The sequence below is a fragment of the Neoarius graeffei genome, chromosome 27 (assembly GCF_027579695.1).
Source record: "Neoarius graeffei isolate fNeoGra1 chromosome 27, fNeoGra1.pri, whole genome shotgun sequence".
NCBI lineage: Eukaryota > Metazoa > Chordata > Actinopteri > Siluriformes > Ariidae > Neoarius > Neoarius graeffei.
Window position 1 is genome coordinate 8,136,039 of NC_083595.1, and position 12,859 is coordinate 8,148,897.

Consider the following 12,859-nt stretch of genomic DNA (forward strand, 5'->3'; position numbering starts at 1 on the left):
TCAAAAAATCACACCTCATATCTCTGAGCTCCACCTCTCCCGTTATCAAACATACACAAGGGGGAAACGCCATGACTCAGCTTACCTTGGCTAGCGGTGGACGAGTATGCCATGGTGGTGTTATTCAACGCGGAGCTCAGGCATCCTTCCGAGGCGACAGGAAAGTGCAGCGTTCCAAGTGCAGGGCTGTAAGAGAGACGGCTTTATCTCATGACCTGGCTGACATCCAGGTCACTACTTCTGTAAACACAGCATCACATAGCCTCCTACCTAATACCTTGACCTTCTTTAATAGGGCTATTTGACAGAAGATGGAATGAAACAAAGCTCTTCGGTTACTAACTCCTCACTGGCATTAAAATACATTCCCTTTAATTTCATGAAAGGGTTGTAAATATATCCTATGTATACCCCAGATCAGACAAGCCTCTCAAAATCTTTCATATCTCAGCAACAGCAATCCGTACAGTCGTCTTCTAATCGCCACTCAAGTTTCAACTCTCAATCTATCAACACAGATTAAAGGCAGTGTGAATTTCAGTCTTGTTACTCACCTGTCGGTGTACAGCGAGCAATTCTGTATATGCAACTTGCCTTTCACATGCTGGTCCCAGTCCTGAAAAGACGACACACACACACACACAGTCCATCGGTCAGCAATGAGCTCCCCGAGACCCTCTTTTCTGAGTGTGAGATTCCACAGTTGGTCCAATTAAAAAGACCACAGAGCACTCGGTCAGGGAGAGCAAGAATGCTGAATGAAGGAATGAAATGAAAGCAGCACTGCTAAACACTGCTGCACATCCTGCCCCTTTTCAAGCCAGCTGCTCGCTCAGCTTTCACACCAACCTGAGAACAACTGACGCTGTGATTTCAGCATGCAGTGTAGACCATCTATGTTTCAGTGGCGGTTGTTATCCGTCACCTTTTCTATCGTAAAATGTCTCTCACTTTTTAAGTTCATTTTCAGTGCTGGTAAAGCTTTAAAAGAATGGTTTCAGACCTTCCTTAATCTTGTGAAACGGTTCTCAAGAGCAAGACGAGCAAGCAAGCAAGACTATCGCATGCTGCCCCCCCCCCCGTCAAGCACTTGGTCAGTCTCACTCACCTTCAAGTTGTAAACCTTCTTTTCACAAATGGCGCACTGGTGGGGTAGGTGTGATGGTGTGACGCCATGATAATCGTTGAGCTGGTGTGCTTGTAGCGTCATGCCCATCCCCTCCTCACCCTTCTGTAGTTGTGGGTATCCTAGAAACCCCTGCTGACCACCGGCAGTGCAAAAACCAAGGCCTCCTGCTGGGCTGAACTTGGGGTCACCAGTGGGCTCCTCAGGATTGTACAGTTCTGCTCGTGGACCGATAAATCCATGAGTGGACGGTGTCCATGTATTGCCCCCAACACCTGTTCCTACATCCAGTTTACCAGAGATGGGAAAGCTGGTTGGGTTTTTCCATTGTTCTGTATGGCCAGAGTCCTGGATTTGACCCTCAGAAGAGTAAAAGTCTCTCTGGTAGTTGTTTTGGCTGTTGGCTTTGGGACCACCAGGGCCTCCATACTGTCCTCCTTGACTTGCTTTACTGGCCCCTGCTGTGGTTCCACCCAGAAATGTTGCCTGAAATTTGCTGGCCTTATTCCCACATTCCCCATGCGAGTTGGCATTCTGGTTCATGTTTCCACCTCCTCCATAGTGATTTATTCGGATCCCAGCGTGGTTCTGGGTGAACGCACCCCCTACCAGGGTGCCTAGGGGACTGGCCGGAGGGGGAAAGGTTATGGGTGCGGAAGGAAAGCCTGTCCCTGGAGCCTGGGGCATGGTGGGGCCCCTAAGCTGGTTAAATAATGGCTGGGACATGGCCACATTGGAGAGGACTTGATTGAGGACTGTCGCAGCAGCAGCAGTGTTGCTGCTCTGGGCGAGTTTGAGGCGGTGCAAGGTGAGCTGAGCCTGGAGTTGGGCCAGCTGCAGACTGGCCGGAGTAAGCAGCAGATTTTGACCAGCCCCACTTAGGGCTCCACCAACAGGAAGCGCCTTATCATCAAACTTATCTCCTGAACCAGTACTGTAAGGAGAGTCAGGACTAAAAGTCAGTTAAGTGTGCAAAGAATGATGGAGAGTGAATAAACAAAAGTAACAAAAAACATCAAAGTGGTTTAGTGGTCAAGATATTCCCTGGATAATTTGGGGTTCATTACCGTTTTACCACTACATACAACTCTACAAGTTACCAGTACAGGGAACGCTTGTAATGTATTGTTTTTTTTTTTTTTTAAATATTTTTATGGAGATTGGGTAACATGGCATCGTGCTGCAGCTGCAATATCCGAGATATTATTGTCTTGCAAAGAGTTACAAGGTCTTTACTTGATCTGGATAAATGGAAATCACAGCAAGTTTTTAAGAGGTACTGCTTCTGTATCATTAATCCACTCGTCGCAAGTTATTGTAATGCTGTTATTATTTTACTGTAAACCAGAGCTCTATGGTAAAGTACCAGAAAACACAGTCCGTGGTTGGATATTTTAAAATTTTACGCATGAATAAAATTCATGCATAAAATTAGTGGCCCACAAAAGCGTCCCACGAATTTTAGATGATACCCGAGTGGTCGCGGTGATTGAATCAGTGTAAGGTACAGTAGCTGAGGGAAGCCATGCTGCCTTAAAGTTACTGTAAATTTTACAATAAAAGTGTAATTTTCTCAGAAAGTCATGTTTCTTGCATCCTGAAATAATGAACCGAGTCATGAACCCATCAGTCATGACCAAACCAAAAATACAGTTGTTTATACAGAGCATAAGAACAAATGCCTGAGACATTAGAATGGCTAATATACAGTATTCCACAGTGCAGTACAATGCGATTTCGATTCCCAAGCCCTATATGACCAGCATTACTGCTGAAACAATACTAGGATTAATTTTGTGAAACCTGGTAGGGCCTGAAGAAAATAAACTATTGAGGAATAAACTATAGCTGCTTTTACACAGGCACTTGCACCAGAACTCCCAGCGCAACTGCCCGTCTAAACATGATCTGCCCATCTAAACATGATCTGTACGAGGTGGTGCACCTTGTTTCGGAACGGTGGTGTAGTGGTTAGCGCTGTCGCCTTACAGCAAGAAGGTTCTGGGTTCGAACCCAGCAGCCGGCGAAGGCCTTTCTGTGCGGAGTTTGCGTGTTCTCCCCGTGTCCGCGTGGGTTTCCTCCGGGTGCTCCGGTTTCCCCCACAGTCCAAAGACATGCGGTTAGGTTAATAATGGGACGGCCTTGGGCTGAGGTGGCCTTGAGCGAGGCACCGAACTCCCGACTGCTCCCCGCGCGCTGTTAGCATGGCTGCCTACTGCTCTGGGTATGTATGTGTGTGTGCTCATTGCTCACGTGTGTGTTCACTGCTTCAGATGGGTTAAATGCAGAGAGGAAATTTCACAAGTGTGTGATGAATAAAGTTGTGCTTTCTTTCTTTATCTTGTTCCGGGCGCAACTTGTTCCCGCTTATCGTCTAAACACAACCACTGGCAAGTAGGAGGGCTTACACGTACGTGGTAGCGTTCATCCGGGTCATTTATCACCCGGACAAGACCGCCTCGCGGCAAATTCAATGGTCCGTTCTTCTCGGGTGCCTTTAAACGATGGAATTGATTCGTTCCTTGAATGACATCATTCAGAGAATCAGTTTTCCAAACAGGGCGGCACGGTGGTGTAGTGGTTAGCGCTGTCGCCTCACAGCAAGAAGGTCCTGGGTTCGAGCCCCGTGGCCGGCGAGGGCCTTTCTGTGCGGAGTTTGCATGTTGTCCGCGTGGGTTTCCTCCGGGTGCTCCGGTTTCCCCCACAGTCCAAAGACATGCAGGTTAGGTTAACTGGTGACTCTAAATTGACCGTAGGTGTGAATGCGAGTGTGAATGGTTGTCTGTGTCTACTCTCGAGTTCCGAATAACAGTGCATGCACGGCTATTTATTTTTGCGAAAAATTCCCGCCTGCACGGTCTTATTCGAGCCTACACGCTTATTCTATTTGTCAATACAAGCACGTGTGACGAATGAGCGAAAAATAACGCCTGAACACAGACGACTCACTACGCACATGCGCAGACACAACGAAGCACCGCCGATGCACCAACACTACTGCCGGTGGTAAACAACGGTATCTATGATCGTTAATATCTCAGAAATTCTCCTAGATTATAAAGTTATAAATATGCAATTAAAAAAACCCCTCAAATTTCAAGATTAGGAAATCCATGCTGGAGTGCAGTGACAACGATTAATCAACTATACATGTAAACTTTCTAGTTTTAAGTATTTTATGCTAGCAACATTCTCAAACGGCATGATGTGTGCCGACTAAAAACAGTGTGTATGTCCATTGGCTATGTACACATATTTTGTAGTGCATATCTGCACATAGAATAGTCCCAATCAGTGATGTACGGGGGATCCGGAGACAATTTTTTGACATGGTCATGTCAAAAAATTTTCTCCAAATCCCCCGTACATCACTGATTAGGACTAAACACAGAAGTGAAGTAATAAAGCATTAAGATATAGCCTTTTTCCTTAAGTCATATTGTATTAATTGGAATTAAGAGGCGTTTGTATCTATTGGCTGATCATCCCTTCATATTCTAATGCCGCTTTTCCACTACAAACGCGGCTGAGTCGGGCTGAGCCGTGCCGTGCTGAGTCGAGCTGAGTGGAGCTGTTGGAGTTGCATTTCGACTACAACCGCGCTGAACCGTGCTGGCTGGAAGTGGGTGGAAGTGGGTGGACACATTGGGTGGAGTTAGCGAAAGTGGGTGGACGTCACGTGATGTCGTTAGGCGGCGCAAACAGTGACATCAGTGATCTTTTAAGCGGTAGTCTCACAACCCGGATAGTAAACAATAAACATGGAGGACATGGAGTCGTTAGTGTTGCTGGTCTTGGTGCTGTGGCTTGTTGTCACCGACAACGCCAACAGATACTGGCAAGAGCGTATAGATGAGGCGAGGCGCATAAGGCTTCAGAAATTCTCGTAATTATTCTTCTTCCGGGTTTACAGATCCCAGCGTGCTCGCGGGGTGTGTGTGGGCATGTGAGGACACTCCTCCTCACCAATCAGTGCACAGGGGAGTGTCTGCTCACGCCCCTGGCCTCACTCAGCTCGGTTTGGCTCGCTTCAGCCCCACTCCAAAACGGTGCGAGTTTTGGGTGCTAAGCAGGGCTGAAGCGAGCTGAGTCGTGCTGTTTTGAGGTAGTCGAAACGCGAGCCGTGTCGGGCTGAAGTGAGCTGAGAAAGGGTAGTGGAAAAGGGCCATAATTGTGATATTGTTGAAGAATCGGATGAAGACTTAACGGTTCATGCTCTTTCACCTGCTGGATTCAAATGGTGCAATAAAGTCTTCCTCTGCAATAGAATTTTGACACTTTTAAATGAGAATTTTGATGTTTTAAGACCTTAAATAAAGGTAAATTAAAGCAATTTGCATACTTGAGTTTCTCAAGCAAAAGTACTCTACTAGTATCCAGATATTCTTTTTGTTTTAGATAAAAAGAACACGAACAAGAAATTTTGACAGCCATATGATATGATTTGTCTGTTTACTGAATTGATATTTGGTCTCCAAGATCTGTTCATCATAATTTTCTCGACTACAAGTGTGCTTATCGCTTATTATATTTGTCCTAATGTGCCATCCTATACTCTTATTCCTAACTGCACTATTATTCGAAACTCGAGAATTTTCCGGCCTGCGTGCTTATTTCCACCCTACACTCATTCATTTTTGCCCATTTTGCCGCCCTACACTCTTATTCCCAACTGCGCTATTATTCGGAACTCGAGAGTATGTGTCAGCCCTGTGATGACCCGGCGACTTGTCCAGGGTGTACCCCGCCTTTCGCCTGTAGTCAGCTGGGATAGGCTCCAGCTCGCCTGCGACCCTGTAGAACAGGATAAAGCGGCTAGAGATAACGAGATGAGACGAGACGAAAAAGGACGCAGTCCATCTACGTATGTTTCGGGATGAGAACATGGCCACTCTGACTTGTGTTCTGATTTACTGTCAATGCCTGTTTCTCTCATACTGATTAATGTGTTTACATGCTAACTAAATTTAGCATGCAGTAACTTTAATCAAAGCGTGTAGCAGTATCCTGATCATTCCTCCCTTCTCGTCATGCAAACTCGGTAACATTCAGATAAAGACAAAATGCCTCCACAGGGAACAGCATGAACCAACACCAGTTTTTAGGTTATCCAGATTGAATCAAGGTCCCTTAAATAGCCAATGACACAATGAGGCATCAGGATTCATTTCCTTCCAAAAGCAAAACCTGATCTGCAAAGTGGAACCCGACATTCCCCGTCTTGTCAGGGTACAAGACTGCAGTCTGCGTGTTTTTTTTTTTTTTAATTGGAATTTGTGCAACTGAACCGTACAGGAGGATTAACACCTTGGCACCATGGCGTTCAAGGCGCCTAGGGTTTTGATACGGACTTACAGGACCGTTTCCAGATCGTAAAAACTGGCGTTAAACGAGCTGCTAGCCAAACGTTGTTTGATACAGAGACTGAAGCTGAACAATAATGACCCTGCAGCGCCGTTGTTTCAAAAAGATCGTTAGTGAAAGTCTAAAAACGTCGCATGAGAAAATCGGTTCGGAATACAGAAAGCACGCTGACCCGGTGCTGAAGACGACGAGCGTCACGAACGAGCTGCAGAATGTGAAAGGATACGCGGACTTGCTCATACTGGGTTACAATAATTACAATCCATCAGTGACACCTCACTGAAAGAGCAGCTGACAGGGATTTACGGATAGCCGGACTTCATATCGATTTATTTCTAAAGATCGCGCATCTCCGCAAACAAATCATATCCAGCAATAAATCATGTCCGAGCAAAAGATCGAGTCATTATATAGGGTCTGACGTAGCATTCAGAAATATGATTTTCCGGGTAAAGCACGCCTGTAAGTCCATGCAGCTGTTGTGCTTTAGGACAGCTGTCTCAGATAGTGATCTGGCGATGGCTGCTTTATGGCTTACACGCAGTAAAACATCAATATAAATGGCAGTAACGTACCTACGCCCTTTCCGATTACTTCAAATTACAGGGTTACACAAGTTTAAGGTGCAAACCTACAGCTATTCGCATGCAGGGACGCATTAGCAGGTTCGCGCCATTGGGTAATGATAAAACACAGTGATAATCCCAAAATCTTTAGTCATCTGGAGCAGCGAAAATAAACCGGGACCAACTGGAGAACTTCCATTTAAAAAGTACCGCACTTACAAAACGAGTTACTGTTTTCACTAATGTTATAGCAGACAAAAGGAGACGATGTTAGCGAGAAAGCTGCAGCGTGGTAAAGCACCGATTTATGGAAGGAGTCTCCAGCATCAAAGTTAAATAAACTTCTTCTTACACGCAACAAATATATTCACCATATCAACCACAATTTCTTAATAAAAACAGCTGTCGTTTGGGGAATGGTTTTATTCATTTATTTTTTTTTATGCTCTGCATGAAATTTGATCAGACCCGAAAAAAGTAAAAGGCGTTCAAATCGTCCATTTTCATGGCGAGTCAGGGTTTAACATTGAAGTCAATACAGAAGCAACACTGATTTTACCCACGTCTGATTAAATTTTGCCCGGAGGTTATACGTGCCAGTGCATTTGATAAATGAGATTAAAAACAGATGTTTCCTTGTGGTCATCCGGAACCGGACAGAATTCTAATTCTTTAATGTACGAATGCATAAATCATTGCACGCTGTCGAGAAGAATCTGACCATGAAACGATGCATCTTTTCACGTGCACACTTCGTTCTGAAACGCTAACGTGGATACGAATTGTGCTCATCTGTTCGCTGAAGGAAAAATGACCATCACGGATAACTCGATGCGCCGTTTTAAATCTCAGCTCATTGATCAGGATCGCTTTTAAGCAAATAACTTGACTCTTCGAACCGTTTCTAGAAATTCTGCTTTTCAGTTTTCAGGAAATACTTGGGTGAGGCGTCATGGCAATGTGGTTGACTTACAAACCCATTTCAGAATAAAAATGTTGCCGAAAATGTCAGTATTTTTCAGATATCGTAGAATTTAGATGCTCAGGTCAATACACAATTACAGACTAAAAGAAATAAAGAGAATTATTCTGCCCGCTCCGATTGGCTACTCTACTACTAGGATATTAGCTCATATACGGTGAGTAGAGAAAAACAAAATGGCGGCTTTGTCATCAAGTATTTTAAAAAGAGAAATAGTGAAAAGAAGTTTTTTCCCCCCCAATATCTCCTGTTTCACCTTCCAGCCCAGTTGGTGGCAGTAATGCACCTTTAAGTTGGTTTGCCAACCGCCAAAAAAAAAAAAAAAAAAAGAAACTGCCGGAGCATTTTGCTGAACCAACCAAAGACTAAATAAAAACTCTACTCGAAAACAAAACCCAAAAATATACAAAAATAAATTAAAAAAGCAACAAAATATGGAATGAAAGTATTTTGATGGTAAGAATGTATTTAAGTTTTTCAAGAATTATAGCATTTTTCACAAATTGCTCCTGTCACTGACATTCTAAGCGGAAACGATTTCGTCAGACGGTTTGTATAAAGTTTTTATTGATCGAATTTGCAAAAAAATAAAAACGCTCTGTTTTTTCAAAATCCAGTGAATGTGGACAGAATAAAACAGTTATTCCACTCAATCTCGTCGTACATGGCTCGGTGCTACGCGCCTCATCAGCTATCAGCTCATGTATGACTCGAATGCAGCACCTCATTACAGGTGGAACTTTGCCATACTCTGTTATACGTAGGCGTGTTCCAAGACTGGAAAACTTGGCTAAGCCGTCAAACCCTAACACTTCAGAGATCTAATTCTAGCTCAATATATGAAGCTGAAGCAGTCGTGCGTGCAACCGACACCGCTCTGTTACCACAAATACAGTATGATTCTGTCTGGTGAATTCATCTCAGAGCGTATGACAAGTCAAGTCAATAAATACAAAGATTTAGTTGGGTTTTTTTGGCTTGTTTAAGCACCAGTATTGGGAAACTACAATAAAGATGTGTTAATGATGTGTTCTGTAATATTTTGCACGGCAACACTGGCCAAATTTGAAGCCACCATTTGCTGTATCCTTTTCAAACTTAACGAGGCGTACCGCGAGAGTAATTGCAAATATATGTCTTTGAAAGGTAATGTTTCACACCGTCAATCTTATCCCATCAACAATACAGAACACTAATTCAAATGCTAAAAAGGCTCACTGCTTTTTAAATTAGCGTAGTAATTTTTCCATAACTGCACCTATTTGGATGTTCTAAACAAGCACTTGTGCCTGGCATTCACGCCTCGGTTAAAATTATTCGTCGCTGCATTCAGTTAAAGCAGCCGTTTAGTGAAAGCGGCCATTTTGTCAAAACGTTTTTCATAAAAATAAAAATAAAAAACAGAAAGCACATGAAAAGATCAGATTGTCATTTTGATATTCATGAATTTAAGAAAGAGGGGAAAAAAGAAATAAAGCATAAATAAATAGTGCAAGTCTTGGGTTCGACTAATAAGGTCAGATTTGATATTTAGAAATCCATCAAGAACCTTTTTACAGGTTTGTGTTTCTTCAGTGTCATAAATTAGCAACTGAATCCACTTCTTTCAACACTTCACATTCAAACACCTAACAGACAAGTGAGCTTTTCACCGTACAAGTTTGCAGACGTGATTACAGTGAACACACACACACACACACACACACACACACACAGCATCACCCTTTCACTGACGGATTCAATAAAGGGAGTGTTTCACAGCGGGTCCCTCATATCCATCATCACGCTTCACACTCTTCTTCCTCAAGTCTCGCATTTCAGCAGCACCCTGCACCAGCTGGGTTCATACCACACACACACACACACACACTTCACTTTAAAAAATAATGGAAATTGGACATGGTTTATATCAGAAACAGAAAAATACAGAGAAGTAGAATTAGAGAACATAAATAAGGTAAGCGTAATGCACAGTAAATTATTTTATAGTCTGATTATAATAATTGCTTAGTTCATTTTTCTTTTAAATTAAAAGATTTGCTTGAAACCATGTCTTTTCAAAATAGGACAAAATGTTCCTCAATAATTATTATTCTGTTTCCAAAATAAAGAATCTTACAAGATGGTAGACCTTTTAAAATTGTCCAAATTAAATAAATAAATAAAATAAACCGTGGGGCACCAATTCCCAAATGGAACCCCAGGATAATATAATTTAGAGTGTTGAATATTGCAAAATACTGTATATTGTTGAATTCCTCATATCTGGTCTGGGAAAATAGAGAATGTACAGATTTAGGTTCATGTAGTAGTGTTCGAGTATTTCTACTGAAAGTGTGCGAGTGAAATATCCTCAGCACCGCTGATGTGTTTTTGTTCTACCCAGAATCTATATTGGGCTGATGCCAGCAAAAAAAAAAAAAAAGTTGGATCAGATGTTGGAGAAGGGGAAAAAAAATCATTTGAGCTGATCTCAGTTTGGAAAAGATTTTATTTTTGGAAATAAAAAAAAAATAAATCAGTTTAAAAAAATAATTCAGAGCGTTTTACATTAACGTTCCCTTAACTGATATTATTAAACAGCATTAACAAACCATAAAAGCAGTTAATGTGTGTAATAAATGTTTATTTAAACAACATCATCATGAACTAATCCAGACTAAAATGATGTCTACAAATGACCAACATTAATATTGGTAATATTTTAGTAGAAGTCATAAGTGAGGCTGAATAATAGGTTCCGACATTTATACACATTAAACTGACCAAATACACTTCTACGGCAGTTACTCAATAAATAAGTGCCGTCGTTTCATTTATGCTGATTAATATTTAGCTATGAATTAGGAAAAAAAAAAAAAAAAAGAGTTCCTGTTTCATATTCAATATATTGCCATTCAAACCAATTGCTATTTTTGTGTAAATTGTTAAAATGTAATCATTATGTTTAATCTAAAGCTATAAATAATGTCAGGTTGTGGAACCTTAACTGACACTGTTAATATATTTCTTGTGTGTTTTCCCCCCATTTAAAATTTCAGTAATCTTTCATCTTAACAGTGTTCTGTACAAAACAAAAAAACAGCATCTATCGAAATAAATACCTTAAAAGATAATTTTTGATAGAAGCACGAGGTGAAAAATTGTCTTTGTGTCTGAAATTTGTTTATATTTCTTCATTAAGCGAGAGGCTAGCAGGTAGTTACAACTTTTAACTTTTAAATTTGACTCAAAAAAATTTTCAATGTTGATTATTCATTGTACAGCGGAAAAAGAGCTCATTTACGTCAAGTCAGAACTTTGTTTAGGCTCCAATTTAACTTCAAAAATTATTTCGGTCATTTAGAGAACTATTACTCAAAGAAAACATAATACCAAAGTAGATCCAAAGTTCACATGAACACATCAGTTACAACATGAAACCTGCTCAGTACAGTATTATCATCACTGTATTAGATTTTCTGGTACATTCTTTTCTACAATCCTGCATTCTGGTGTTTATAGTTCTACTGTGATTTGAATGTTTTGCCGTCTTACACTTTCTCTGCTGAAATTTTAGCACTTTTTTTTAAAGAGTGAAAGGAAATTTCTATTCAACTTTATTAAATTGAATTTAATATTCTACCTTGTGCATCTTGTACTTAAATTTACAGAAGTCAACAGATCTCATGTTAAAAATTAGAATTATGTATTTAGTTTATCAGTAGTGCATTTAGGACTTTTTCAAGTAAAGTAGTACTTTAACATCATAAACTTGAACAAAGGTGAAGCAACTATAGAATAATTATAAAGTATATATTGTAAATTCCCTGCAAAATTTCAACTTAGTGTTTAATTACTTTTCAGATTTTTATTATTATTATTATTATTATTATTATTAATGATTAATTTCTAATATTTGTAATTAAATGTCTGGGCTGTAACAAATTCAATAACAAATAATCCTACACACTTTATGTAAACATTTTATATTACAAATTTAAAGTGCAACTTCATAGAACCTTCAGATTTACAACACTATTTAAATCATCATCATCATCATCATCATCATCACTACATTAGTATATTATACTACTATATTAGTTGTAGTAGAAATAGTATTTAGTATTAGTTACTAAAATAATAAATAAACAACTCTAGTGCCAATTTATATTTATGGTTTATTTAAAAATACGTCGAATAAATATTTTCCTTTTACTGTATTTTATTCCACTGAATTAAAGTTCAATAATTTTATACTCCAATATTAAAATATAATTGAAATAAAACAATCCTGAAAATGCTGGACAGTTTGAAGAAGTCGAGTATTTAGTATTTAGTCGAGTCTCCCTAAAATGTGTATTTAAAAAGTGGTTACATTGAAATATAATGTTTATGAATATTATATGCTAATTAATAAGTTAAAAAAAAAAGTAAAGCGCAACAGTAAAGCCAATGTTAAGATCATACACGGAAAGCTGTAATATATCAAGTAGAATTTTAAATATATAGTTATGAGTTTAGCTATTTTGTCACAGAATTGTCACAAAACTTGCTTACTTAATTTTACAGCAACTAAATTTTAGTACATTTTTAAAAATTGTTCAACACAACAATTAAAAGAAATTATAAAATGTATTTAGGGCTAAAATCGACAACTAATATACAAAATAGCAACATTCAAGTCATAAGAAAAGGCTGCTTGGAGTAAAGTTTGCTACTGGTGATGGAGTTTATCTTCTGAAAAGGAGAATAAAAGTAGCCAGTCGCAAATTTGGGGGGGGGAATAAAGATCGACTTCCTGTCAAATACCGAAAAATGTGACGTTCAAACATTTTGGAA

At 40.1% G+C, this 12,859-nt stretch overlaps 1 protein-coding gene across 1 annotated transcript in view; it reads right to left on the reverse strand.

Moving 5' to 3' along the window:
- The window catches only part of rbm20 (RNA binding motif protein 20), a 143,202-nt gene that overhangs the window by 64,393 nt on the left and 65,950 nt on the right, over window positions 1-12,859 (reverse strand). The window contains exons 2-4 of the mRNA XM_060911416.1: window positions 1,109-2,060; window positions 555-616; window positions 86-186 (exon numbers count right to left, since the gene is read on the reverse strand). Coding sequence (XP_060767399.1) covers window positions 86-186; window positions 555-616; window positions 1,109-2,060 — 1,115 coding nt within the window. The remainder of the gene's footprint in view (window positions 1-85; window positions 187-554; window positions 617-1,108; window positions 2,061-12,859) is intronic.